At 39.4% G+C, this 27,821-nt stretch overlaps 1 protein-coding gene across 1 annotated transcript; it reads left to right on the top strand.

Moving 5' to 3' along the window:
* The first annotated feature begins 77 nt into the window (after positions 1-77).
* scara3 (scavenger receptor class A, member 3) lies at positions 78-27,444 on the top strand. Its single transcript, XM_042504099.1, has 12 exons — positions 78-571; positions 13,479-13,514; positions 14,987-15,028; positions 15,652-15,771; positions 19,231-19,311; positions 20,117-20,235; positions 20,448-20,692; positions 21,346-21,565; positions 22,234-22,322; positions 22,615-22,807; positions 23,791-23,968; positions 24,954-27,444. Exons 1-12 carry the CDS (start codon positions 565-567, stop codon positions 25,442-25,444), a joined length of 1,821 nt encoding a protein of 606 aa, XP_042360033.1. The 5' UTR covers positions 78-564; the 3' UTR covers positions 25,445-27,444.
* The last annotated feature ends 377 nt before the right edge of the window (positions 27,445-27,821 follow it).

Below are 27,821 nucleotides of genomic sequence, written 5' to 3'. Positions count from 1 at the left end.
CTTCTTCTTTCTCCTCATCCCCACTAGCTCCATTTCCTCCCTACCTCTCTTAAGTTGCACATGGTTTCTGTCGGAGGAGGTTCAGTTTCCTCAGGCTCTGGATGGGAGAGGGATGATGCCAGAAAGCTGCAGGCGAGCACACATGTTCCAAACTTAAGAGGAGCTTTGACCAGTTTCCTTCAGCACTGATAGACTTGCAAGAATATTGGAAAAAAATCTAAAAATTAGACAGTTTTTCTTGGGTTGCAGAGGTGCTTCTTTTTGTTCATATGGAATAACGTCCAATGTGGCTGAATTGTGAAGGGTTAGCCTGTTGTTCACCAATTTTCCAATATGTGGAAGTAAGATATTTTGAGACTTTGGCCTTTCTTCTTTCTATGGAAAACTGGAAAATGTTTAATGAATGAGTTTGCTGGCGCCTCAGAGGTACATTTTTGACTACCTTTGTTATTCCTGGACACTTGCTTTGTGGGAAAAAAGGTGAAGAGGATTGCAATATCACCACCTGCAAGTTGAGCATCGGCACATTAGACCACAAGTTGTTGGATTCTTGAGTGCGCAATCATGAAAGGTAGTGTAATGTCTCTGATTTCTTAATTCTGAGCACCTGTAAAATATCCTGTTACATTACTTTCTTGTCATGCAAAAAACATTTCTTACCAATGCATTGGCAAGTGTGAAAACACTTCAAATGTACACAGGAACAGTATCTGTCATTGTGGCATGAGAGCAAGTAGGCACCTGCACAGGGCACCAGCGACCACATATGCTTCTCATCTGCTGTGAAACTTGGCGGTGCTGATCCTGAGAAAGTGCCGGTTTGTTGTTCTTGGATGTGAGACTTTGATCAGTCAGCTTTAAATCGCTCATATGTGTGTGTGTGTGTGTGTGTGTGTGTGTGCGTGCGTGCGCGTGCACACCACAACCCTGTTTCATAAAACATTAAATGTTCTCGAGCCCTGCCAATCTGCCGCAGATTGACTTAATATCCCCCTTTAGAGGAAGGCGAGTGAAAGCATAACATTTGAATTTGAGCTTTTTCACAACATGGCATGAAAGGAGAGCTGCCACCGTCTTTGAAGAGGGCCGGGGCTCGTACATGGTTCCCAGACGTACAGTGTGAGAAGTTAACGGCTGACACAGATGGAAGGATACAGGGAAAAGAGGGGGATAAAAGAGAGGGGATGAGATGGAGCAGGAATAAAACCCACATGTGGGGTAGCTGTTTGAAAAAAGATCTTGAGACCTGTTGACATATTCATTACAAAAAGTAATTGGCATATGATGGAATTGTTCCTGTATTTATTATTGTTGTTAACTGAAATCTAACTGTAGTCTTTCAGCTGTTTAAATACTTTGTGTCTTTCCTTGGATTTTGTTCAGGGATGGCGTTTTAGTTTTCGTGGATGGCGTTTCAGTTTCAGTGGTGGTGCTGTTTTCACTTTGCCATTCACTATAAAACTCTCATCCAAACAGGTAACATTAAATGTAAAAACTTCTGTTAGAATGAAATAACAGTCTGATCTCCTCTTTTCCTGTTGTGAATATTACTAATTGGCTCTGCATTACAATACAAATACAATACTGCTTCTTGTGTTAGCTTGGATCATAAACTGGTAAAGATGTGTAGTTTTTAGTCTTTCAGCACAATATTGTGTGGCCATTAAATTTAAATGTAAAATCCTTTTTACTTAGTTCTCACTTTAAAACAAGTCAGCTGAAAACAAAGTCAGCTGAAGCCTGTACTTTCAACTAACTCAAGGAGTTGGGAACTTTAGCTATGTTAATTAGCTTGCTAGCCAAAGCGGATACAGTCCGCTGGCAACAGTTATCGACTCAGCCTGGGAGGAATGACAGTTTCAAGCTGGAAATAAAAAGCTGTTTTTGGCTACCTTTTGTAAGAAATCAAGGAAAAAGTAAATTAGTGAATCTGCCATCGCTTTTGAACTGTATTTGTGCTATACAAAAACAAAAAGCAGACAGCAGTAACGAGGGGGCGGGGCTTAGCAAACAGTGATTGTGCTAACTTTTCAGTTTATCTGGTGCAATGCCATCAGGGTTGGAAAGGTACTTTTTTGTTCACCTGCCATGGTGGCTGTTGAATTCCAAAATGTACCAGCCATCCATAGATTACCATTTTGCTTTTGGCTGATGAGTAGAAAATCTAGCAGCCGCTTACATATTTTATCGGCATTTGGCTGGTGGCTTTTACTAATTTACAACCCTGCATGCCATTCTTCTGACAGCCCCATTATTCCAAAACCCTAATAGTCCAAAAAAATTTTCATTGAACCAAAAGCCTGTTATCCCGAAAACAAACATCCATTGCTCTGAGGGCCCATTTATCTGATAATGAAAAAATGTACCAGTTAGAAAGATTCAAGGCCTGTAATCAGTCAGCCTGTCTGCGGTATTTTTTCTGCCTCTCATTGGCTTACCCTGATATTCTTACCCTAACCAATCTCACTCCTCATACCGAAGCCTAACCAATTTAACCATAGAAGAACATGAGCACTCGCTCTTAAGTAGGGAAGGTCATGCCTTCAACATATAGGCAAAAAAATTGACACCTAGGACGGTATGATGGTATGTTTGGTGTGTGTATTTTCCAGAGCAATAGGCCTTCAAAGCCACAGTTTGTTTTTGAGATAATGAGCTGTTGGACAAAGGGACTTTTTGTCCAGTGGGAAATTTTTTGGACAAATGGGGTTTTCGGAATAAAAAGCTGTCAGAAAAAACTGACAGTTTTGACAGTTTTCTAAACAAAATTCTTCTTCTTGATGATAAAAAAAATACAGCCACCTAGTGGTATCATGAGTAGGAGGTTGCATTTTTCTGTAGGCTCTGCAGTGTGGTTTTGGAAGTGAAACGTGAGCACAGGTAGTTCCTCACCCCAGTCAGGGCTCTTGGCTTATTGTGGGTGTTTCTTTGAGAATATTTAGTTCATTAGTTTCAGGTTGGTTTATGGACATCTTATGTAGAAATGATTTTCATAATAGGAAAACCAGGCAGTAGGATTGTAAAGGTTTTTACGTAATGAGTTTGTCTTATTTCAGTCTATGGAATAAAGTTGCAAAAGTGCAGTAGTTTAGTGTAGTTTAGTAGTAGTTTAAGTGCAGTTTATTGCGTTGGTTATTAGTGTTCAATAATTTAGTTGCTCAATATGCTTTCTAATTTGGAGTATGCTATAGGTTCTTGGTTTTTAGTGCCATTTTGACATTTTTTTCTAAATGCAGGGAGTATGAATTTGGATTTCACTTTCTTTTACATGACCTTTTACAAGTAATCAAGGAAATCTTACAAGTTTTAAAAAAGGAAATCAAATCAGCTTAAAGCTTAAATTCAAGCAGGGATATTGTATCTGCTCCCGTCCGATCTCAAGTGGAGAAACTGCCACAAGCTAAGAGATGATACAACATACTGACTCCCAAGAACTTATACAGTACTCTCCTCAGCCAAACAGTACAGGAGGTCTGTTAATGTGGTTTCCAGTCTTGCTGAGAGCGGGTTCAGCCCTGCCCGACCAGAACTAAACATGCTGCCTCATACATTCCTAACAGGGCTTGAGGGGAGGGGAGTCAGAGGAGATGAGGCAGGTGTATGGCTGGCAACAGAGAAGGAAAGAGTGAGGGAAGGGGAGAAAAGAAAGGAGGTACAGAATAAGAGGCAGATTTTCTTGTTTTTAATTCCACTTTTGCTCTGGCAGCGTTAGAAATTTACAGTCAAAGCATTTTGAATTTGGATTGAAAGGAGAACAAGGAAAAAGTCATATTGACTTGTTCTTTCTGTATCCAGCGTGCACTTTTTCATTTATTTTTGCCCGCTTTGATTAATTATCTGAAATATGTCCGCTGGACTTTTTCCTGGTTTCACACCAACTCCAGCTGCAAACGCATAAAAATGTTGAGTGCGCAGCAACTGGACACTTACTCAAGAAGAAATAAGTGTTAGATATATAGAAGCAGCTGTTTATTTTTCCAAGTTGATTTACTTTTAATCATTGGTAGTGCTGTTTATATAACTTTTATACAGATAAGGCCAAAGGTATATGGAAACTCCCATTTATATACCTCTCTGTACTGTTAGTTTTCCTTAGTTCTAATGAAGGACAGCACTGATGTTACAGCATACACTGATTTTCCAGACAATTTTGGCTTCTATCTCGTCAACAGTTTTTCTGTGCACATACCAATTATCCCACACACAAACCTCATAATGTGGTTGGTGGTTAATTTGTAAATTCATCACTAACTTTTTGCATTAAGTCCTTTTTAAGTGATGCTAGATTCAAAGTATTGGTTTTTTGGATCAGGTTGCACCATGAAAACCTTAAGATGGACTTAAGTTTCATGTGAACTGGTTGTAATGAAACATCTATAGCATTGTGAACTTAAAAACAAACAGTAAACAGGAAGTAAACAGGTAGCATAAGTTTCAAAAATATAAGTTTAGGGACTAAGAGATATGTTTTGAGCGGACTGTTAGTTATATTCTCACAGTTTAGATTGTGTGGAAAACAAATGTTAATTTAACTAACGGTTTTTGGTCATTTAGTCTAACTTTATTTACATAAACTTGTAAGTTTGAGGTTAATTGTGTTATTTTTTATGAAATGCAATCTCAAATCTTCCTGATTTACATAATTATTGAACAGCATTTTGACCCATTACGTCATTACTTTGAACAGGTAATATATAGCTAGTTACTCACAATCAGTCACTACTAACTAAATATACTGATGTATAAAATATCCGACCAAATTGCCAGAAAAAAAATTGGCATTGGCAATTCTAGCCATGGATTTGTTACATTTGTACGTTCTTATGAAGTGGATAGGTCGAAAAATTTCTGGTTTTAAGAATGCTGTGGTTAATGTGTGGGTAGTTTTAGGCACAAAAAACAGTTGGTTATGGTTAGCAAAAGATCAAGTTTTGTCTTATAAACAAACAACTGGAGTAGCTGTCAGTGTCTCAGTAAAAGTCAACCACTTTTTGAGCCACAGTCCCTGCTGGAAACACAGCAATGTATTGGTAAAAAATCAACAACTTTTCAATGCACTATCTGGTCTGGTAACCCAGCAATGTCTTGTTAAAAAATAACTGCTTTTTGTGGCAGTATACCCAGTGGAAAAAAAGCGAGTGGTGCTGTCTACCGCTGTAAACAAAAAGGCACTGTAAACACTGATAACAAGCTAAAAACCATATGGTTCTGTTAATTGTTGGTCAAATGGCGATTGAAAGTTGTCTGCTGCTCGGAAGGCATCTCGCCTAGGTGTCATGCCATCTACCATCTCCTCCACCTCCTGATGACGAAGTTATAGCTCAAATACTACATCACTTTAGAAAAGTTGATATGATACATATAATACGTACAAATGTATCATGTTCGTTTATTTATTATTTTTTCTGGAAACTGGGTTGAAATATCACCTTTGGTAAACACTCTTGCTTTGTAAGCTAAATGTGTCTTTGCTAAAAGCTGATGCAACTGGATTCAGGTCCATAAAGAAACTTTCAAACGTTTCTTTTGAAAAGATTTTCTTATTCTTATCTTTATTATGTATAGCTGAAAAGTCCCTATAGTAGGGTGATCATGTGAAATGTATGGGGCAAGTGAGAAAATAGGGAAAGGCCTGAAAACCCACTCAAAACATTAGAAAATATTGTACACGCCCTTTGGCCTCGAAGGCCTGTAAACCCAACCAGGCTTGTCTTTGTGTCTCAGCCTGGCTGTCCAAAGTGGTTTTACTCCTGAGAAAGCATGATGTGTTTATGGGATCGTGACTCTGAAAATCTCCTATTTCACTGGCAAACCACAATAAAAGAACATTTTCTTGTAATGGCTCGTCCATAACTTCAGCCTCGCAGTCTGCAGCAACACATACCAGGCGTTTATAGTTTTGCAAAAAGACCACACATTCCAGTCAGAGGGCACCTAAATGGCTTGGATGTCAACAGAGGTTTGGAGAGCAACTCATTTGGCTTTACGAGTTGTGGTCAAGACCTCCGCTCTGATCTGGAGCAGGGCCCATCTCTGGACTCCTGGTTTCACTTAAGGCTGGGACTTGCTGAGGTTCTTGAGGGAGATTTTCTGGTCAGCATAACTAAAATGAATTAATGAACGAGAGGAACATCAAAAAGCACGACTTGTTTAATCTATGCATCTTTACGTGTGTAGAGGGCATTTCCTTCTGCATGTAAAATCAGAGCATGGAGTGATGTGGTGAGGTTAAAGGGCTTTCAGGGCATGTTATTCACCAAGGATAACATTTTGCACAATCCCCTGGCAAAATATAAACCCAGAGGGGGAATGGAAGGGGGGGACAGGGCGGGGAAGGGGTTTGGAAAGTCCAAAAACCTCTGAGAATGAACCACCACAGAGGAACCACAAACATGAAGTGGTGCTGATGGTTAGCTGACTCAAGTTAGAGGCCTGGTGCTACGTTCACATACACCAATGGTCTGATGGTGAGAAAGGATGAAGGCTAAGTGACTGTGTAGGTGAAGAACAACATCCTAATATTGTAGTTTTTATTTTTTTGTATTTCATAAAGTTTATCTTCTAGTCCAAACTCTCGCCATTATGGCAAAACGAGGCATTTAAATGTGTTTGAGAACATATTCTTCATGTATATTCAGCCTAGTTTTACGATTTGATAAGATTTAGATTCGAGTTTGAAAGAGAAAAAAAAGGGTCGGGTAAGTGTCTTGATCAGCTCCTACTCTTTTGAGTCTGTACTGGTGGTGGCAGGGTTGGAGGGCAACCCACATTGAAATTTTTTTAGTTGTGGTGGCTGGTCCACTGTACACCTGAACCAGCAACCTACAGTGCAGTATACTGACTGGAACCACAACAAGCTCCTACTAAATATTTTTGTCAGGCATTTTTGTTGAGCTTTTGTTTGTGAGCTGATTATCCTTTTATGGGACATTAGGCCTTACATGAGACCATTTTTGCATTCCTTGTTACTCTTTACTATAAGGGTTGCTCATGCAAGAGTAGTCACATTTACATTGTTCTCCCAACTGCACAAACTTGTCATTACTTGAATGTTTCAGTATGATGAATGCCACCTGTTTGTGGGGAGGTGAGCCTTCCTGAGATTTAATAATTAACATAATAGACACCCCAAAAGTTGACACAAAAGGCTACATTTTGTGCTGTTTGTGGCTACAATTTGGGGACAGACAAATGAGACCGAGTTCCATTTACCTTGGAGGTCGGAGCTGGAAATGTTGTCACACACGGGTTGACCACGCTCCAGTGCAGCAAGTTTGTAAACCAGGATGGACGCCTCCAGGGAAATGTTTTGGTGTTGGTGAGAGTCTTCTGACTTTCCAAGTCAAAAAACAGATTTTAGTGGGTGTTTTAGTTGAAATTTCCAACAGGGAACTTGGAAGTTACAACTTTCCAGTTTAAATAGAGCGTGGAGAGAGTCTGAGAATAGATCGACATCATGTAGATCACAACCACCTGAGCGATGGATTATGTTTTTTTTGTGTTGTCTGCTTTGTGATAGTGACTTGACAATCTCTGATGAACCATTAGAGGTGTTGCTGTATTGAATTAAAATCACTACAGTGTGTAAAACTTCTGATTTTTGCCAGCAGTTTTTTTTTTTTTTTAAGGAGGATGATATTGGTGTGACATAGGGTGTCCGCATACTCATGGAATGCGGTTCTTGTTGAACTAAATACAAAATTTAATAGTATGGTATAATTTCTGTGTGTAGTAGCAGTATTGTTTTCACTTCAGTGACCTTGACCTTGAGTGGAGAGCTGCCTTTATATTTAGATTATAAAACCAAGGGACCAGGTGTCAAAATAGCCTTGTAATATAGAAAATCACAAAAAGTATTCTTAGCAGAATTTGGAAAAATGGTCATTTTTCTGACCTTGTACTTTTATTGAATTATCCACCATTCTGAACTGTATCCTTTGGAGAAAAAACTCTAGGAAATGTTTAGCTCTGCTGATTTTGTTTAATTCAGTTGTTCAAGGCTTTCCTGGAAATACACATCCTTACAGTATATTTACTTCTTGTCACAGCATAAGTACACGTTTGCTCGGCTCTCAGTCTGTTTTCAAACTGCAGTGAAACTTTTCCATCCTTAGTCCGCCTCCCTGTCTGGATAAATGTGAAGAAGAAAACATGTCTGGTTAGATCTTTTCTGAACAACATTAAACTGCAAATAATCCATGTATTCCGTTTTATAGTTTGTATTTCTGAATTTTACTGTGGTCACAGATGCATTTTATCGGTCAGTTATCCCTGTTGTCCCTGTAATTCATGTTAAGCTTTTTTTTTTTTTTGCTGCTGAATTTGGTCCTGAACACATTTTTAGATTTCTCATTGTTTTCTTGAAGTAGTGCATCCCAGTACAAAGATCCCCTAACATTAAAAGAGTTCTTATTTTAACCCAAACCATGACTTTTTAACTAAACCTAGCCCAACCTAAACCATAGTGTTCTCACACCAGTAAAAAGATTTATTTTTCAATAGTTATGTTAACTGTTTAGGAGGGCAGAAAAAAATAATGTCGTCCTGTCAATAGGGGCATCAGGTCAGATAACACTCCTACACACTGTTCCATAAGGCATGGACAAAGTATTATTATCATAATATCATCATAATTTTCTTAATGCCACATTATATTTCAATCCTTTTTAGGGCCCTGAAGAGATAAAATGATCCAGTAATTTGCAATGATAAAAGCAAAAGTTTAAAGCAGTCGGAAAAAGTAAGCAAAAATCTTTGCGTCTGAATGTGTGTTGTTGTTCTTCTTTAAATTCTGTTAATCATCTTGCCAAGACTGCCAGGAAGGATTTGCGTTTTTGCAGTGCCACATTTTGCAGGAACTACTTCAAACCTTGAAGTTGTTTTTTCTCCTAATGCAGTTTTCTTAGAAAAATAACATCAAAACCAGTGGATTGAGACCTTGTTGCAAGGGTGGCTTTAAATGGTTTGATCCCTCTCAGTAACAGAAAAGCAAAGTGTGTAATGTGTTAAACAGGATATTAAGGTTTTTCACAGATGCTTTGCTCCACCACACATTTGACCAAGTGCACAAGCAAGTGTAAACTTGACAAAGAACGAGTGTGTTCACTGAATTAGACTGAACTAAGTACAGTTTTCAGTAGTTTCACAGTGTTTTGCCATTGCCCGACTGTATAGGTGTGACCTGGTAGGGGCCACATGTTGTGCTGCTGTCACATCAGCTTAGTTCTGCTCTGTGAGTGTTGGACAGGTCGACTTCCTCACTAACGAGACAGACATGAGGGTTATTTCCACAGAGAGTACAGGGAAAACATGAGGGGAGAAAAAAGGAGAGGGAGGGAGGTGAAGGAGGAGAAACATAAACGAGGAACAGGCAGATATATGAGGGTGGATACTGATGGTGATATTTTGAAATTTCAGCTTTCAATAGCAAATAATGTGCTGACATTTCGACATTTCGATCTGACCAGTTTCATGCCACAGAAGTCCAAGAAATGACAAAAATTCAGTTTTCCCCCAGACATGTATTTTAATCAGGGTGGGAAAGTCTCTGAAACAGGATTTAGACCATATGGGACACAAATTCTCCACTGAAAACCAGAAAAATGATGGCACGTAACGTAACTAATAACCTTACCATATTGATTACTTGAACCACTCTTTATACTTCGACTGCTTTCAGATTGAAGTCATGTATTTTCATTCTTTGGAAAAACAGTGAAAGACTGAGATGTCAGTCAGTGTGAACCTGTGGGTCCTGGTTTTTTTGAAGATGCCACTTGATGCTCTCCACCCACCCACCATTTGGGACCAAATACCCTCAGGACATGGCATTTACATGCTCCAACACGTAAACAGAATACTCCAAAAACCTGATCATAAACAGGTTATTCGTGTCATATAAAACACACTCAGTGTAACCCAGGAGGAGTCTGTGCAGGTCAGCTTACTTGCTTTCCTTGTGAAAAATATCATTTGGACATGTAATTTTTTGTCTTTCTTGCCTCGTATCTTCAACATCCTTGTCTCCTCTCCTGCCACTTTCCTCTCCCTCTGTCCTCCCTTCATCATTATGTCAGCCTCAGTTTTTTGTGACTTAGATCTGACCTCAGCTGCTCCACCGCTGACTGACATAAACATCTTCGTCATTGTGGTGTTTGCAGGCCAAGTGTACTTTTCTCTATCAAAACTTTACTGGCATTGTTTTTGGAGAAAATATCATGTGTGTTCTTTATTTGGTTTAAGCTAAATTTAAACAGTGAGTTCATTTGTGGAAACTTAAAATTGAAGTTCTCAAGTTTCATCCCTGTTTGTGTCACCACCTATCCCATAATACTAAACGAAGACTGTTTTTTGCCTCTCAAAGACCAAAGAAAAACCTTTCCTCTTATTGAATTAATTTCAAATATGCAGAATTAGGTTGAATATTTGCACTCTAACAGTCTGGTGTGGATGTGCTAAGTACACAAGGAATGATAACATTTATACATGTTAAAAAACAATCTAAATTATGTATGACAAATTATGATTCTGACACATCAGAATCATAATTTAGATCTTCGTCAGAAATTGTGTTCAACTGCTCCTGATTTTATTCTTTTCCCAAGCCATTTCTCTCCTTTTTGTTCCTCATGAGAAGCCAGACCTCTCTTCATGTTGAGCTGATTATGTGGTTAACCACAGATATTGATCCACAGCAGACATTTTGGTTTCAGAAATTATTTTGCAACATTTTGTATTGGCCCGAGAAATGGAATGAAAAAAATAAAATATCTTTTTACAACTCAAAATGTAAACCAGTAAATCCTCACTTACAGCGGCACCAATTTTTCACTTACATAAAAACACACTATAGGGACCAAAATTACACAGTTGCAGTGACAGACAACAGAAGTCACCCTTTAGCTCTTTAACAGTTTGTAGCTTAATCCTCATGCATGTGACAGTAGATTTATTCAGCTTAGATTAAGAACAACTACAATTAGATTCAACCCAGTGACCTGGTTTCCTGTCAGACCATGGTATGCTTACTGTGTTCCAATATTTACCCGTATTTTCACCAAAAAGTACGAGGTATTTGAATGAATATGATTGGATGTCACTATTTAGCTGGTAGCCAAGCAGCCTATGAATGAGCAGCTGCTGCCAATCGGCTATTGCAAGTCTGATTTAAGGACAACCACTGACCTCTAAAAATGAAACCAGTGCTGAAGTGCCAAAAACTGCAGTTGTTTGAATGACCACCCGAGGCTTGCTTGAAAATCAATACCCATAAACCCCCATGTTAAAATGCCCATCTTCACAGCAGCATGTTTACAGCCTGGTACAAAGAAACGGTTTGGTCTCTATAGCTGATTTAAAAATTCACAACAGCTTTACAGGGGGTTAATGTTTATATAACTCACACATTTACATTTTAATAAGGGCCAAAGTTACGCATAAACAAGGGCAGGCTGCTTTGATTGACAGGCTGTCTGATGATAGAGCCTTTCATTTAGATCCGCCCCTCACTCCCCCACTGTGCCAACCTCTTGCCAAAACATGGTCACTTCTCGCTCCCAAAAAATAATTAGATAAATAGCAAAGATGACGACAGCCAAAATGCTGAACAAGAGGCTTCAGATTGGGAGTCCAAAAACCAATGGATGATGTCACAATAGCAGCATCAATTATTTTTACACTCTATGCATCAGGGGCATGTTCACTCTGAAAACAAGTGTGCGCTGTTTTGCTACGGTTTTCAGGTTGGACCGTCGTCCAACCTGAAAACCGTAGCAAAACTTTGGGGTGCATTTTCTTTCATTTGGTGGGTGTGTCAGAGGTGTTACTCAGTCAGCAGCGACAAATAATATAAACCAAATTCTGGTTGATGTTCACTTATTTCACATTTTTGTTTTATTTCACACTTGCTTTGGCAATAAAAATGCATTTCCCATGCCAGTAAAGCTCCTTTGAAGAGAAATTGAATTAAACCCTGCCGTACTCCTGCTTAGGGGGCCGTACACATGCCGCGTCTTTATCCGCCTGGAAAATCCGAGGTTGGGCGCTGGGTGCTTCTCTTGTGTCCACTTTATGCCAACTCTCATGAGTGTGAAGGCAGGTTGTGTGAGGTTGCTAAGCGACCATAACAAGCTCTGTATCATCGCCCTCTTTATCAAGCACACTGAGTGTAGAGCTGATCTTCCTCCGGGGGTTTCTTAAGTGTGAGTTGGGCCTAATTTATGGTCTGTGGGAGAAATGTAAAGCTCTGGTTATCCCTGCATTTAAATGATCAACTTCAAGACTGATGTTTACAGAGGAAGGGGAAGATATTTGGTAGCTGTAATTGGTTGTTCCTCGTCACAGCTGCACACGTCTCTACTGTGTCAGCGTGGCTTTTGAGCGCGTCTTCTGTGTGCCTCCATAGAAAACAATAGAAATAAGCCTGCTGAAAACGTAGCGTGTGGCCTCTTACGCAACAAGATACTCAACGTGCCATCATTTCTGTTTAATAAATGTTTTACACACAACAAGGAGAAATCCTAATGCTTTTCAGACTCACTTTTTAGTTTACAGGTGGACTCGAAGCATACATTTTTAGTGGAATATTCCTTAAGATTACATCACATCTGTCTAGACTCAGTCAACACATTTTCCACCATCAGAGGCGTCATTGCAGAGTCATTTAGCTGTGCTCATTTTCAGGTGCAGCACTGAAGCCAGTCTGGAGTCGCATGTGTGACCACATACTTTACATTATACAGTAACATTTCCGCAGTCTGACACTGTTTGCTTTAAGGCCAGCTCGTCTGGCAATATCGACACAGCACCATGGCAGAGTGTCCAACTGTCTCTCTTCAGCTACTCACCAACCTGCCAAGCCTCTTTTTCCCTGCTTGTTAGTATATATGAATGTGTTTCACAGTTATTTTCCTTCAGAAAAAGCCTCTGCTGCTCCTCTACTGAGTGTGATTGCTTCCTAAACAGAAAGTGCCTATAAGGTGTGGTGTACAGTTAATGAAGTGTTATATAATGTCATTTGCTGTTTCACACAGTTATGAAAACATGCTGATTGTATTCGCCTTGTGTGGTTTATTAGCCTCTCTGGTTAAATTCTGTGGACGTCATGTTTCTCATTTCAGTCCTTTCCAGCAAAGACTGTGTGATGACAACCTCCTCAGACACACAATACTCCCACCACAATCACCACACAAAACCAACAACTGTTCTCATACTTCGCACCACTGTGGGGCTGTTTTCTCCTGAGTGAGCAGAGAAAACATTGGAGCTGAACAAAACCCTTCCTTTTTATTGTGCTGAGATAGCATTTGACATGCTCAGTACTATACAGTGACTTCAGGGGGCAGCTGTGGGGGACTGTGAGGCAGCTGGTTTTTATGAGTTATGACACGAGTATTAAAACTTGTTGGTGGCTCCAGCAGAATTGGTTTCAGTCAGCTAAATGTCTGTTCTGTTTCTCTCTTTTTTTCTTTATTTGGCAGATAACTATGGTGGATACGAGAACCAGCTTTTCAAAGGTAATGATCTGGATTTTTTTTTATTGTCTCAGAAACATAAATGTACACGGTTGTCACATCACTACATGATAAATATGGTACAATCAATTGGGAAGTAATATATTTGAAATGTCCACAGTTTTGTGTTATTTATTTGCTGCCCTTACAGAATCTTGTAAGATTTATCTTGAGAGGTGTCAGAGAAAAGTAGCCTAAGTGAGCAATTGAAAGGTCTTCCTTTTTATAGTGAAATAAAAATCGGCCATTGTTTAGCTTTTTTTATGAAAGTGAGATGAAACAATTAGTTTATGTTAATCCTAAAATGACAAACCATTTCTGTAACACATTTACAACTACTGTTTGCAGAGGTTAGTCTATGTCGCATCTGTTAAAGAAATATTTCTCTGATATATAGAGGGTCCTCACATAAAACTACGCCTTCTATGCCGTAGATAGACGCAAATACTTATGAAACTGGTGCTACATGAACAGAGAAAACAGGAAAAGAGCTGTGGCATTCATGTTTGTTAAAGACGTAGAGAACCTACAACTACCAAAATGCAGTGCGCCGCACCAGACCAATAAACGCTTTCGCTAGTAGGTGAGTAATCAGACTCGTTCGTTCAACACAACTACAGCTGTCTGGTAACAAATGACCTTGTATTACAGTAATTGCTTTAACGTGTCTGAAAACGTTTAAAGCAAGAAATAGGCAACGCAGTACTCTCAGATTTTTGGCCTCCGTTTTCACTGTGCAGGAAGCCGTATGGCATCCACTTCCTGTTCACAAACTCTCGCTACAGCTAAACAGCTAAAGAGGGCGTTAAGATATGTGTCTGAAAATATTTTAGGCAAGTAATACGCAGCGCAATAACAGAATCTTGGTTTGAATTCAGTCAGCCTAGTTTTATAGTTTGATATCTAGGGATATCACGGCACTGGCAAGATGGAGGGAAGTTTTCTACAGTTTGTCTACATAAGCTGCGTAAACTGTTTTGATAGAAATACTTTGTGAGGTCTGTGTTACTGACTTGATGAGGAGTGTGTGCAGGTGCATTGGTCTGCCAGCCAAAATCCAATAGTTGACGCAAAATGACATATCTCATTATACGGCTGATTTTTGCTCACCGTTCGGGTTGGGAGTTCCCTGCGCCGCTAACACGGGTGCATCTTATCACCATGAATCTGCACGTACTCCCCACGCCTCTGTGACGCAGATCCGGTTGAAAATTAGCAAAGTATCCCTTAAAAGAAATTATCGCTGATCTGCACTAATGTGATTAATAGTTTTTTTTCTCCCTTTTGCTTATTTGTTTTGTTTTTTTGTCTTTATTTTTTGTTTGTTTCTTCACTGATCAAAATGACATGACAATAAACACTACGAACGTTTATTTTGTTTTTGTGCGTTCCATGAATTATGTATTTTGTCAGTGGTAGAGCATAGTGTTTTGAAATGATCTTGTTAACATTTTTTTCCTTGTCTTTTTTTCCAGAGGAGGATTTCACTGGAGAGGAGGAAATGCCTTCATTTAGAGGTAAAGGCCACACACACACACACACACACACACACACACACGTGTCTAACAGCAACAAATAATGTTATCTGCTTAATGTAATTTTTTCTCATCAGCGACATACTGTGTAGACATTTGACCACTCTTTTTATGTGTTTATGCATTTGCCATGATGAACACACTTATTTCAGAAGTAAATAATCGTCTGATCATCTGATCAAGTATGCTGCATTGTCAAAGATTAAACTCCTATCAGAGCAGTTAAAAAATCAGCTTCACTTCAACCACATGACATTAAAATGATCTGATATGTGGAGCTGAAACGCGACATCAAGTCAGTTGAATAAACATAATAATCAGTAACAATTATGACAATAAATTAATTGTTGTTTTTTTTGGGGGGGGGGGGCATGCCCAGATGTTTTCTTAGTGGTTTTCTTGTGGTTTTTAGTTTATATTGTATTGCTTCTTTTGCCTAAGAAAATGAACTGAATACTTTTCCCACCACTGGTTATATGGATTCAATATGATGATTCTCTAAAAGGTTGAATAATCAAATTAAATCAAATGTCAGTGCACACTCTTATCATATTCTGATATTTTTGTTAGTATTTCTGCGTCATTGTAAATCATTGTTCTTTCAGGTCGTAGCAGAGGTGGCTGTATGAGGTGCCAGCAGAGCCACTCTCTCCAGCTGGCTGTCAAGGTCCTGTATGGATTTGTTGCATTCCTCATCATTACTGTTGCAGTGCTTGCAGCACTTGGTAAGTTTTTTTAACATTAAGTTGCAATCAATGAATCATGTGAAGTAAGTGTGTAAGCCAAAAATAGCCAATATATTATCTGCCGACAGCCCCACATGGCCATTAATCTCTCAGGTTGGATGCAGTTAACAGCCTTGTGATTAGTATGGCAATCCCACTGATTAATGCTGACAGTACGTGTTAAGAAAAGTGAAAACTGGGCTTTTCACGGGAAAAGATCAGACTCTACTTTCCTATGTATGTGTGTGTCTTAATAAAATACAGTCCATTTAACTCCCATAGATCAAATGACTGTGGTTCCGGGCCACGTGTGCCATGTTTTACCTGACAGCTGCTCAGCACAAACAGATGCGTTTTACATTAACATCACATTTTATGGGGTTTGAAGGCCGTAAATCTTCATCTTTTACTGCCGTTCAGGGATCTCAGGAGTAAAGAGAGAGAAAGAGGGGCTTTCTGAGAGTGATGTGAAATCCCACAGCACGTGAACAGGCTCGTATTCAGGCACAAAAGAGAATAAAATATTATTTAATTACACATGTTGAAAACATGCGACCTACTGTACAAGTTCACTAAAGCTCTGCCACCAGCTGTTAGTGTCAGTTGGACATTTTGTTGCCATAGCAACCACTACTGGCAGACTTTCTTAGCAGCTTACTCCATCTGGAAACCATGAGGTGGGTCGCTGGGTGCTACTCTTGTGCACCCAGGGCCCAGAGGCATTTAGCTTCTAATATTTTTAAGCATAGGGCTGTACTCAACTCAGAATCATCTCAGTGGAAATGGATTTGACAGTTCAATACAAATATTCAACTTTTTTTTTTTCCATACAGTTTTAAAGTGTGAACCGGCTCCACAGGACGTTCATTGTGACAGCTGCATTTATCTAATATAGTAAACAACGGCAGATTGCAAATGTGCAACATTTTTTGCCGACTCTAGATATCATACAGAAGGCAAAGACTGTATTATATTAACTTGTTGTGAGCTGTACTCTCGCCACTTCTAAGCAGAAGAGCAGTCTCTCTCTCTCTCTCCCTCCATGCCAAGTATCTCCTTCGTGCCCCAGCTGCTTGAATCAAAGAGTAGTGTGAAAGTGATCACTCCGCAGCAAACTTAAAACTCAAAACGTCCCCAGCAGTCCAGTGCACAGCACACTGACTAGAAAAAAAAGAAAAACTTGACGGCTCAACTTGAAGCAATCCTAGCTGACTGAGAGGTCTCCGTCTGATGATTCGAATCTCCCACTTTAAAGGGGCAGCCCGAGCTAAGCAACCATAACCCTCTTCACCAGAAATTTCAAGTTCAGAACTAAAGCTCAGGGTGCACTGAAATGATGAGCTTCTCCTCCATAGTTACCATAGCCGAATATTTACAAAAAAGTGAAGAAAAGATGTTTGCTGGCTGTGATTGGTTTATCCTTGTCATAATGTGTTGTGCGTTTTTGTGCTCCAAAAGTTGAACAATGTTCGACTCAGGATGCAGCCATCACACCCTTGAAAATAGACGCCTGGAAACACTTACCCGCAACAATATTGGCACTCTCATTTTGCCTTCTTCGTGTCTACATTGCCAACAATGTTTTTGAGGCCAAAAAAAAGTGTGGCAAGTGTCTGGGCTTGTGTCATTGGTACATCAGCCATTTTGTGAGATTTTCAAATTTTAATTTAATTTTTAAAAATTTTTTTAAACATGTCTAATATTTAGGGATGAAAATCTGGATCATGACAATTATCATTACATTAGTATGGAGCAGCTGGTGATGTTGCCAAAAAAACAATACACATACTATTATTGATATAATCAAACTGACAGGTAAAAACTCAACTCTACTTCTCACTGAAGAATAGACAACCTGTTTGGACCAGACTTGTTCTGCTTTCTGCTTTTGTTGTTCTCATCCCAGTTTGTTGCTAACAATATCTATCAGAAAGAGGTATAAAGGAGAAAATTATCCAAAAGTGGGATTACCATACAGATGTTTACTGCCAATAATATTGATAATGTTAATGTACATACATAGTGAGGACAGAAGAGTTAAACTGATACCGCTGTTGGATGTTTGCAGGTAAATGTTTAGCATGATAACAATATGAGACCTTTTATTGCCAAATCAAATGTCTGCACAAAGATGAGGTATCATCCTGAATTTCGATGGAGAATTTCAGCATCCTGTAGACAAGAACGATGTCCTGGGGAAACATAATTATCATTTTGTAAATGTCAATATTTTTCATAGGATATTGAGCATCAGCGAACACAATTGAGCATCGAAAGATAAACAAACATTTACAAACATTCATTGTACCCAACTGTGTGCCAACATACATATTAACATTCGCACCACATACACAGAATTGCTGCTCTTATAATGCTTTACACACAGGAACAGAGATTGGTTTATGTTTGTTTCAACTTCCAGCACAGCTGTACAACACCAAAGCCCTGGAAACTTAAGTATAAACACAAAAGATATTTCACTTGGCTGCAACTCTCAACTATGCATGTGCACAAGTAAAAACAGAAACAAATAACCTTTGATTTTCTGTTCCCTGCTGAACATCTGTGTTATAAAAAAACAAATTCTTCAGCAACAATCCGTTAAGTAAGAATGTGGAATAAGGTAACACTTTTAACACGCTCTGTGTTTCCTGGAACAAAGGATTGTTTGGAGTGAAATACATTTTTCCAAGTCGTCACATCCAAGACATTATAAAACAAATACTGCTGGTAATGCATGTGAAGAATCTGTAGTGGCTGAATTGCACACAGTCTAGAAGAATATTGCCTACGAATTATTGCACAGAATTTAACAAAAGCCTTAAGCCATGTTCAGCATCACTGTCACTGCAACTAATACAGTAGAGCAGGTGGTATGTGCATGTGGAAACATTTATATAAGCAAACACACTATGGAACAGACCTGCATTAATCCTCTGAGTCAGGGTTTAGGACGTGAACACACACTGTACAAACTAGCACTCTCACAAATGTACACTTGTCCACACAAAACTTCACACTCACTAAATTGTTGTTGCTCTCTGGGGAAATATGTTGGGAGAGCAGGACCTGACCAGCTGGCTGAACCATCATTCATCACTGTTTTGGTTACGTTTGTTAGCTAATGAAAACTTTACATGTTTTATTGTCAGGGCTTAAATTACAACTTCCTGTTTGTACTTCTTTAAATACTTCCTTTATCGTGTTAACACCAAGGTACTGCTGATGTTAATCATTTCTGTATTTACTCCTCAGGCTTCAGAACCATTCTTCATGGATATATGTGTGTTTAAAGCTATTAGTTTAATTCCTCATTGACCTACACTGACTTTAACAAGAACAAAATAGTGTTCGTTCACTGAAACTAAGGGAAATCACCATTTAAGACAAAAGAATATGTGATTTGATAAAAAAAAAGAAACATTAATAACAATTTAATTAACTTTGGTGTGCCTCCAGTGTTTAGGAAGGTTGACAACCTGTCTGAGGAGGAGTCCGTCTACCAAAAGAAGATCAGCAGCGTTCAACAAGGAATAGAAGGTAAAGTGAAGTCAAGGTGGCCTCGTAGGGTCTCAACATTATTGGGAAACAACAACAATTAAAGAGTCTTCTCAGTTTTTAGAAATAACCAGAAAGGATTAACAGTTTCCGCAAGCAATAGCCATGGCCAGTGGCATTTTGTTTTTGGGTTGTCTGTCCCTCCCATTCAAGTGAATGTGATATCCCAATAACACCTTAAGGGAATTTATTCAGCATGAATGCCCACTTGGATTTAGCAATGAATGAATTAGATTTTGGTGGTCAAAGGTCAAGGGCACTGTGACCTTGTGTCCGTCTCACTCTCATAGATGCAATATCTCAAGAACTCCTTGAGGGAGCTTCCTCAGATCTGTCAAATACATCCAATTGGACTCAATAATGAACTGATTAAAATTTAGCAGTTAAACATCAAGGTCACTGGGAATTTGCGTCCGTTTCATTCTCGAGAATGTAATTTCTCAAGAGCACTTTCTTGAGAAATTTCATCATATTTGGCATAAACATCCACTTGGACTCAACGATGACACCATATTTTTTTCTTTTAATTTTCTGAAAAGTAGCTTTTAGACACACATGGTTTCTGCCCGACAGCAATAATATACACCAGCTGTTTTTAGATCCTTCATGAAGTGTGAAGCAGTACGGGTTATTAAGTATGATGTCAGGGGAGCTTAAAGGATCTTTTTCTCTTTCACACATATGGTTACCAAAGGCTGGTATGTATATATATATCATATACAGACATCTAGAATGTTTTTTCCATCCTGTCTTTCACTTTCTGTCTTTGTGTCTCCCCTTATTTCAGATCTGAGCTCCACCTCAAACTGTTCAGGCTGTCTGGATGTGACTCTGTACAGCGAGGAGATCAGCAGGCTGAAGAAAGAGTTTGAAGATATCCAGAGAATGATACTGGGACAGGAGCAGGTACTCCTTCAAGTCGCTTGCTTTGTTCAACCTTCAACTTCAACCTACATCCAAATACTGAAGATATTTAATCATTTTAAAACATAAAATGGAGAAAACAGCAAATCCTCACATTTGAGCTTTTAATAACAAACAGCAAATGGAAAACGGGTGCAGCCTATGACTCCATTCATGTCTGATCCCTACCTTTATTGTTCTGAATCCCCCTCCAGATCCTGGACCAGGCCTCCCAGACCCAGACCACCCTCAAGACTACCAGCAATCGACTGACACACGACATGCAAAACCACCTCATGTCGATCAAACTTCTCAACCAGTCGCTTGAAAGATACCTGGATCGTGTGGAGGGCTGGAAAGATGTGATTGAGGAAACCGAAGACAAAATGAAGAAGATTTCAGAGGATCAGTACGACATCAAAGCTACAGCGCAGCAAGTTAACACAACGGTGGCTCTCAGGTAAATAAAAAGATGCAAGAAAGAGAGAATAATCTGAACTGAGAAGATGACTCAGGTGTTTTTGCAAACCAGTTAGATTGCTAGGGGTCAGATATGCAACATGAAGCTCATGTATCAGGCAAGCATTGCCATATTTTGTTTAGTGTGCCGTTACAGGCAAAATTACACACAGAAATGTTTAACAAAGGAGGAGCCAGCAAGGGGAAAACAAAGGAAAGGGCAGCGAGTTTAGTGGCAGAACACACTTCCTAATTCTTAAAAGAAAATCTCCACTGACTACCTACAGCTGGAACAAAGGAGTAAAACACAAAGCTATCTGTCTACTCTGAGCCTAACTTACGAAAAAAGCACAGCTTGGACTGCTGATTTAAACCTACAGTAGGATGTAATCAATGGAGTTTAGCAGATATTTTTTTGTTGTTTGGAAATTCATACATTTTAATATGGTGATGATATTTTTTGCAGTATGTGCAGGATTTATTCACAAAAATATCTTATGTTTCCTTTCCTGCAATAATTTAGATAGTTAAAGTAGTGGTTTAACAGAAAAAATCTAGGTAAACACTTGTTGGCAGTTTCAGTAGTTTGTAAAAAGCAAAATAATGTGAACACTGCACTTCACATGTGCACCCGTGTTTCCCTCTGCTCTCCAGTACAATGTGGATTGATGCACTGCAGAGAAAAGCAGATGAGGAGACTCTGGTCCTTCAAAAGTTGACCAGCGACTGGCAAAACTACACCCGAATTCTGAGCGCCCTCAAATCCAACACAAGCAGCACCACGCAAACGATGCGCTTCCTTCAGAACAACATCATAGCAGATCACCAGAGAATCGCCATGTCCACTGAGGTGTACTATGAACTCACCCAGCAGGTGTGTGTGTATCATTATTTACAAAATAGAACTGCTTTGATTGGAAGGCTTTTAATGTGAAAAATGTTGTTTAAATGACGGCATCAGTTCTGTAAAATAGAAAAGTAGGAAAGAAAAAGGATGATGAAAGTTAATTCTCTTAAAAATATCAACTCAGAGCAAATAACTGGTTAGTTACTGTGTGGTTGTCATAGCAGGATTTCCCCACACATTTATTTATTTGTGGCAGCTTGCCACGATCAAAACATCTTCCAACACGTATTGATTTTATATTTTTGGAGCTGGACCTTTTCTTTGAAGCACTATCGGTAAGAACCCTGTATTCTTCATTGCACCATACTCTTGGAGAATAGAGCATACTCTGGGCACAGATGGAGCAGCAGAACATTAGGCACTGTGAAAGTGAAACTTAACTGTTTTTTGTGCTGGCTGTAAAAGTTTGCATTCACTTGTCTCTGCAGCAGCTGCTCCTCCCGTTCATCGATCCAATCTGATCATAATTAGCTCTGATCAGTTTGGCAGATCAGTTAACCACTCTTCGTCCCAAACTTCACAAACTGCTGCGTAGGAAAAAGACAGACTTATTAAGAGTTCTGTTGGTGTTGCTTTTAAGGCCTTTACACGACAAGTCTGGATTTTTTATCCAAAATTGTTTGAATTTTCTCAAGGTGATGAACCTGCAGATGCAGCTTGACAATGCGACGTCTTTCATGGATGAACACGAGGAAAACATGCATGACCTTCGCTACCATTCCAGGTAACACACATGTACTGCTGCACATCAGAGGACATTGTGTTGGATTACACATCCTCGAGGTGAACTGTAAACTTTCATGCCTAATCCACACTTTTACCATGACCTTAACATAAGACTTAGGGTTTTTTGTCTCAGACAGGAGTATGACATTGTAAACTGGTGTCCCCACAACACCATGAACATATATTATACACACACACACTTTTAAAACACAGACACACTAAAAAAAGAGTATTATCATTCATGAAAAGTAAAAATTAATAATAACCATCCTCAACCTCATCCTCTGTAGATACTATGAAAACCGGACGGGTGAGCGTTTCTCTGCATTGGATGGTCGTCTGAACTCCATCTCCATGGAGATTGACACAATCTCCTCCAGCATCAATGCCACAGTCAGCCACGTCCAGAGTATGTACAAGTACATTAACATCGAGAGCTCGTCCTGCCAGAGCCGCATGGGCAGACACACAGAAGATTTACAGGTAGCTCACACAGAAGATTTTGTTCTTCTTGCTCATGAATCTATTGATAAATCAGACAAAACTGATGAATGAACAACTGATATAGTAGTTCGTATGTAGGTAGGTATTTGTACCTAATAGAATGTCCTACTCTACATTTAACTACATTCATACAGGTAGCAGTCCATTCTGGTAGATATTTGTACCTGACAGAATGACCTGCTCCACATTTATGCAGGTAGTAGTTCATCCTGATACATATTTATTTTTGACATAATGTACACTTTACATTTTCCTATATTTATACAGGCAGTAGTCAATGCTAATAGATATTTTTGAGTGACAGAAACTCCACATGTATGCAGGCAGTAGATTTTTCTAATAGATATTTCAACCTGACATAATGACATACTCCACATTTGATAGACATTTGTACCTGATAAAAATGACCTACTCCACATTTGTACAGGTACTAATCCATTCTGAACGGCATTTTTGCCTCAAAGAATGTACTACTCTACATTTTTTACAGATATTTGTACCTGATATAATGACCTACTCTACACGTATCTTCATTTATATGGGTAGCCATTCATTCTGATCTGATGAGGCAAATATCTTCCTTCATTCAACATTTATCATAAACTGCTTATCTGACTTTCAGTTCATGTATTTAATTCATTGGCATGTCTGTGATTATTTGTCTTTTTCATGCCTCTTAAATATAAAGTTCTGTCAGATGATCCATGTGCTGCTGGACTAAAATTGTGTGATGACATATTTCTAGCTGTGTTACCATTAAATTGTTGTGCAAATGTTAAGCAAACTTGTGAAATGCCCGAGAAATCAAATGCATGTTAACTAGTTTGAAATGAGTAAACTAGGCTCCCAAAAAGGGTAACATTGTCAGAAGTTGGCAGTATAGGCTATGCTTTAGGCGTGGCTGTAATCTTCTGGTTTTTCTTCTTTTTTCTTTATCCTCATCCCCCTCTCTCTTTGTGCAGAACTTGAACAACACAGTCTTGTTACTCCTCCGCTTGGCCGACACACTGAGGCAGCAAAACATGTTGTTGAATGTTCAACTGGATATGGACATTAGGAACCTGTCCATGGTGATGGAGGAGATGAAGCTCGTAGATGTTCACCATATCCAGCTCATTAAGAACTTCACTATACTAAAAGGTACAGTAAATGTTGTCATATAAGAAATGCACTTGTTTTCTGACGTAACCTCACCACCCTCTCTCAACAGGGCCTCCTAAACTATAGCCACGGCGAGAGGCATTATGTTTTCAGCTTGTCCGTCCATTCTTTGTTACCGACTCATTCTCGTGATCACGATATCTCACAAACGCATTTAGGAAATCTCTCCATATTTGTCACAATTCTCCCTGTGGGCTTAAAAATGAGCTGATTAGATTTTGGTGGTCAAAGGTGACTGTGAGTAGTGGCGTAATGTAACAAAGTATTTTTACTTTGTCACAATGCTCAAGTATTTTTTGTGAGTATCTATACTTAACTTGGGATTTTATATTTATGTCAACTCTTACATTTACACCACTACTTTTCCCCTACGCATTGCAGTGACTACAAATATTTTTTTTTTTAGTTTTAAAAAAGATCCTGCTTTTATTCAAATGTAATGCATACTCCATTTTTCAGATGATGAAGAAGATGATGTTAAGAAGAAAGAATCTTCATAATCCCACAAATTCTGTCTGCATGCTTTATTATTAATAACATTTAAATGTACTTTTACTTTAAATATTCACATTTAATGTCATAAAACAACTTTTCATACTCATGCACAGTAAATATCACATACTTAAAGACTTTTACTTAACTAATATTCTAAAAGGCGACGTTAACTTCTACTAACGTCATTTTCTAAAAAGATATCTGCACTTTTACTCAAGTATGGCTTTCAGGTACTTCATTCATCACTGAGTGAGACCTAGTCTGAGTCATTCTCGTAAACTTCATATCTCAAAACCTTGAGGGAATTTCCCCAAATTTGGCACAAATATCCACTTTGAGTCATAGATGAACTGATCAGAATTTGGTCAAGGTCACTGTGATTTCTTCGTCATTCTTCTGAAAGCAGTATTTGAAAAACACTTCGAGTGACTTTATTTTTTAACTTAAGTTAACCGTCCTCTCTCAACAGGTGCTCCTGGACCTCCAGGTCCAAAAGGGAACCGTGGTGAGACCGGCTCAAAAGGAGCTAGGGGAGTGACCGGGAGCAAAGGTGACCAAGGCTCTTTAGGAAGCCGTGGAGCAGCCGGAGAGAGGGGTTCTGTGGGACCCAAAGGACCCCCAGGTGGAGTAGGTCCCGCTGGCAATAGAGGGGTAGCAGGAGACAAAGGAGCTAAAGGGTCTCTTGGGCTGCCAGGACCACGTGGTGAGAAGGGCCAGATAGGTGAGGTTGGCCTCCCAGGTTTAGATGGTGCCTCAGGACCCTCAGGGCCTCCAGGAATCCAGGGTCAGGCAGGACTACCGGGCATCATTGGACCAGCAGGACCGAGGGGAAAACCAGGGCCAGTCGGGCCACCTGGGCCACCAGGAACCCCCGGACCTCCAGGCTTGCCATACTCCCATGCTGGGACCAACACCCAGCAGCGGACCATGACGCCTGCCACTGGGTCCAAGAGACAGTAGAAAGAGAGACGAGGACGAGGACTCAGAGGTGATTTTTCTGGCACAAAGAATTCTTAGACTGATGAAGGGATTGGAATTACAATAATCTATTTCTTTGGGATTATGCAAGACATTTGAGATTTTTTATCTTTATGGACAAATGTGACAAATCAAATTCAAGAGGTGGCTTTAAAGGAGGCTTTCCCCCAACAATATGACATGGCCACATGACATGAACCAGGAGGAAGGTCTAAACAGAACTGAACTGTTGTTGAGAAGTGAGAAAGAAGATCATGAAAGGCCAGAAATGGACTGTGTTTGGACGGACTTTGAATTCGTTGAAGAAAGAAAGAAAACTGCCTGACACATGGGTCTCATTACTACTTTTGATGAGTGTTTCCTTGTTCACCAAAGCCAGAGAAAACCCAAAGACATCGAGCTCTGCCCATACCTGACGACATAGTGTGAGATTCTACCAGAATTTAAAACTTGTCTCGGAAAATAATAGGAATAAAAAACAGCAATTTTTGAAGTCCTGCCAATTTGAAAGTTTGAGGTTGTTGTCAAGCCGCCAAAGCCGGCTGGGGCATAATAAATAGGAGAGCTATTAACCACAGATTTGGACTAAAGTGGTGACGTTTTCCCGTCCAGACTACTCAAAGATTTACACTCCCTTGCACTCTTGTATGGGTACAGAAAAAAAAGTTTTGTTTTTACATTGTGTACACGTTGATTCTTCCTTTTCTGATGAATGGCACTTTAGTGGTACTTAAAGTGCAAAAGTAAAGTTTGCTTATGGCATTTCAGAGCAGGTACTCTGAAGACTTTTCTTTTATCTTCTGGGCAAAACTTCTATGATCTTTGTTTGAAGAATTGGAGAATTTTTGGCCTCTAAATTTGTGCTGACATTTGTCTTACATTGTACGCAACATCTGCTTCTATTGTTGCTGTAAGAATGAAGAAAGTAGCTTTCTTGTTGACGCCTGTTGACACTTTTGCGAGGACATTGGGGAAATACACCCGGGCCCAATCTCCTCTTGATATTTTTCAGAGACTCATATTTACGGAAGTAAAGGGAAGAAATCTGCCAGCTGTGATTGGTTGTTCCTTTTTACAGGACAAACCTTGAGCGCTGCTGTGTTCCAGAAGTCGAAGTCTGTTTATCTCAAGGCAACGTGCATGTTTTGCAATGTTGTCACCGTGGCTTATGAGCGTGTCTGCCACGTGTTTCCACTGAAAACAATAGAAATGAGGGTGTAAAAAATGTGACGTACGTAGGGGCCCCTAAAAGAATACTCTTACCTAATATATCAAATTTGTTTGATCACGCCCTCTTCTTGCCTTAGGTTGTTTGTTTCCTCGCTCCAGTTTCCGTTCTCGTGTGCTGAGCTTAACTGCCCATCAGAGTGATCTCATTCAACAATGGGCTCTGACGCCTCTGATACCGCTTTAACCTGCCGAATCTGCCTAAAAACAGCCGACGAGGGTCAACTAGTGCCAACGGTGCAGGACACACCGCAAAAAACTAGGTTGTCAGCTTTTCATAGACGGCCCAACATTGACCAATGGCCAATTGTTTGCTTGGTGTGCCAGGGCCCTAAACAAATTGTCTCTGGCTCCTGCTCCAACTTTGGAAGAAAACAAAAATAACTGTTTTTCATAAAATGTTGAACAAATCCCTTTTCGGATGTATAAAGGTCGGGGAGGTCATGAAAATCTTTCAATACGTAAATGAATAATAATGATTAAAATGTCAAGTAATTAAAGGAAAAATCACCAAAGTTGCATTTGTTGTTATGCAACAAGGGCGTCACATTAGCCTCAGTTTTCACCATCAACACTTGTGATGGCAGAGTAATGACTTATAAGGGTTTAGGTCGAATGATACACACATAAATAACCTTTTTATATCACTGAATAAACATCTTACAAAAAGGGAAACGTGCTATTTTTGTAAACCTGTGTGTTGTAATGAAATGCGACTGGCTTGCATCGAACTTCAATAAAACTTGTTTAACAGAGTCATTCTTGTCAATATCCCACTGTCCTTCCAGAGCGGAGTGCTATTGTTGCCCTCTGAGGGAAAGGGAGCAGCCATTAATAAAAAACACATGTCAAACCCCTCCCATTAGATTTTTTAGGTTTCCTTCCAGTGACTAAATTGTCTAGATTTACTCTGTCGTCTTAACAGACGTGCTCTACTATAAATGTGCCCTAGAATTAACAGTTTGAAGGTTGCAGTAATATACAATAATAGTAAATATTGTAGGGTCCAACAATAAGAGTTATTATTAAAAATAATACATTTAACCCTTCAAAACCTGAGAAAATTGGCTTGATTTCTTTCAAAAAATGGGGAAAAGGGCAGAGCAACATATCAAGAAATAGCCCCCAAATT

The sequence above is a fragment of the Plectropomus leopardus genome, chromosome 16 (assembly GCF_008729295.1).
Source record: "Plectropomus leopardus isolate mb chromosome 16, YSFRI_Pleo_2.0, whole genome shotgun sequence".
NCBI classification, from domain to species: domain Eukaryota; kingdom Metazoa; phylum Chordata; class Actinopteri; order Perciformes; family Serranidae; genus Plectropomus; species Plectropomus leopardus.
The sequence above is the reverse complement of the archived record's forward strand: the minus strand, read 5'-3'. Positions and strand labels throughout refer to the sequence as shown.

Bases quoted from the DNA above. Each gene is read 5' to 3' on its own strand.
- scara3 (XM_042504099.1), top strand. The intron at 20,236-20,447 runs GTACTCCTTCAA...ATCCCCCTCCAG, and splicing joins TGATACTGGGACAGGAGCAG to ATCCTGGACCAGGCCTCCCA. The intron at 23,969-24,953 runs GTACAGTAAATG...CTCTCTCAACAG, and splicing joins GAACTTCACTATACTAAAAG to GTGCTCCTGGACCTCCAGGT.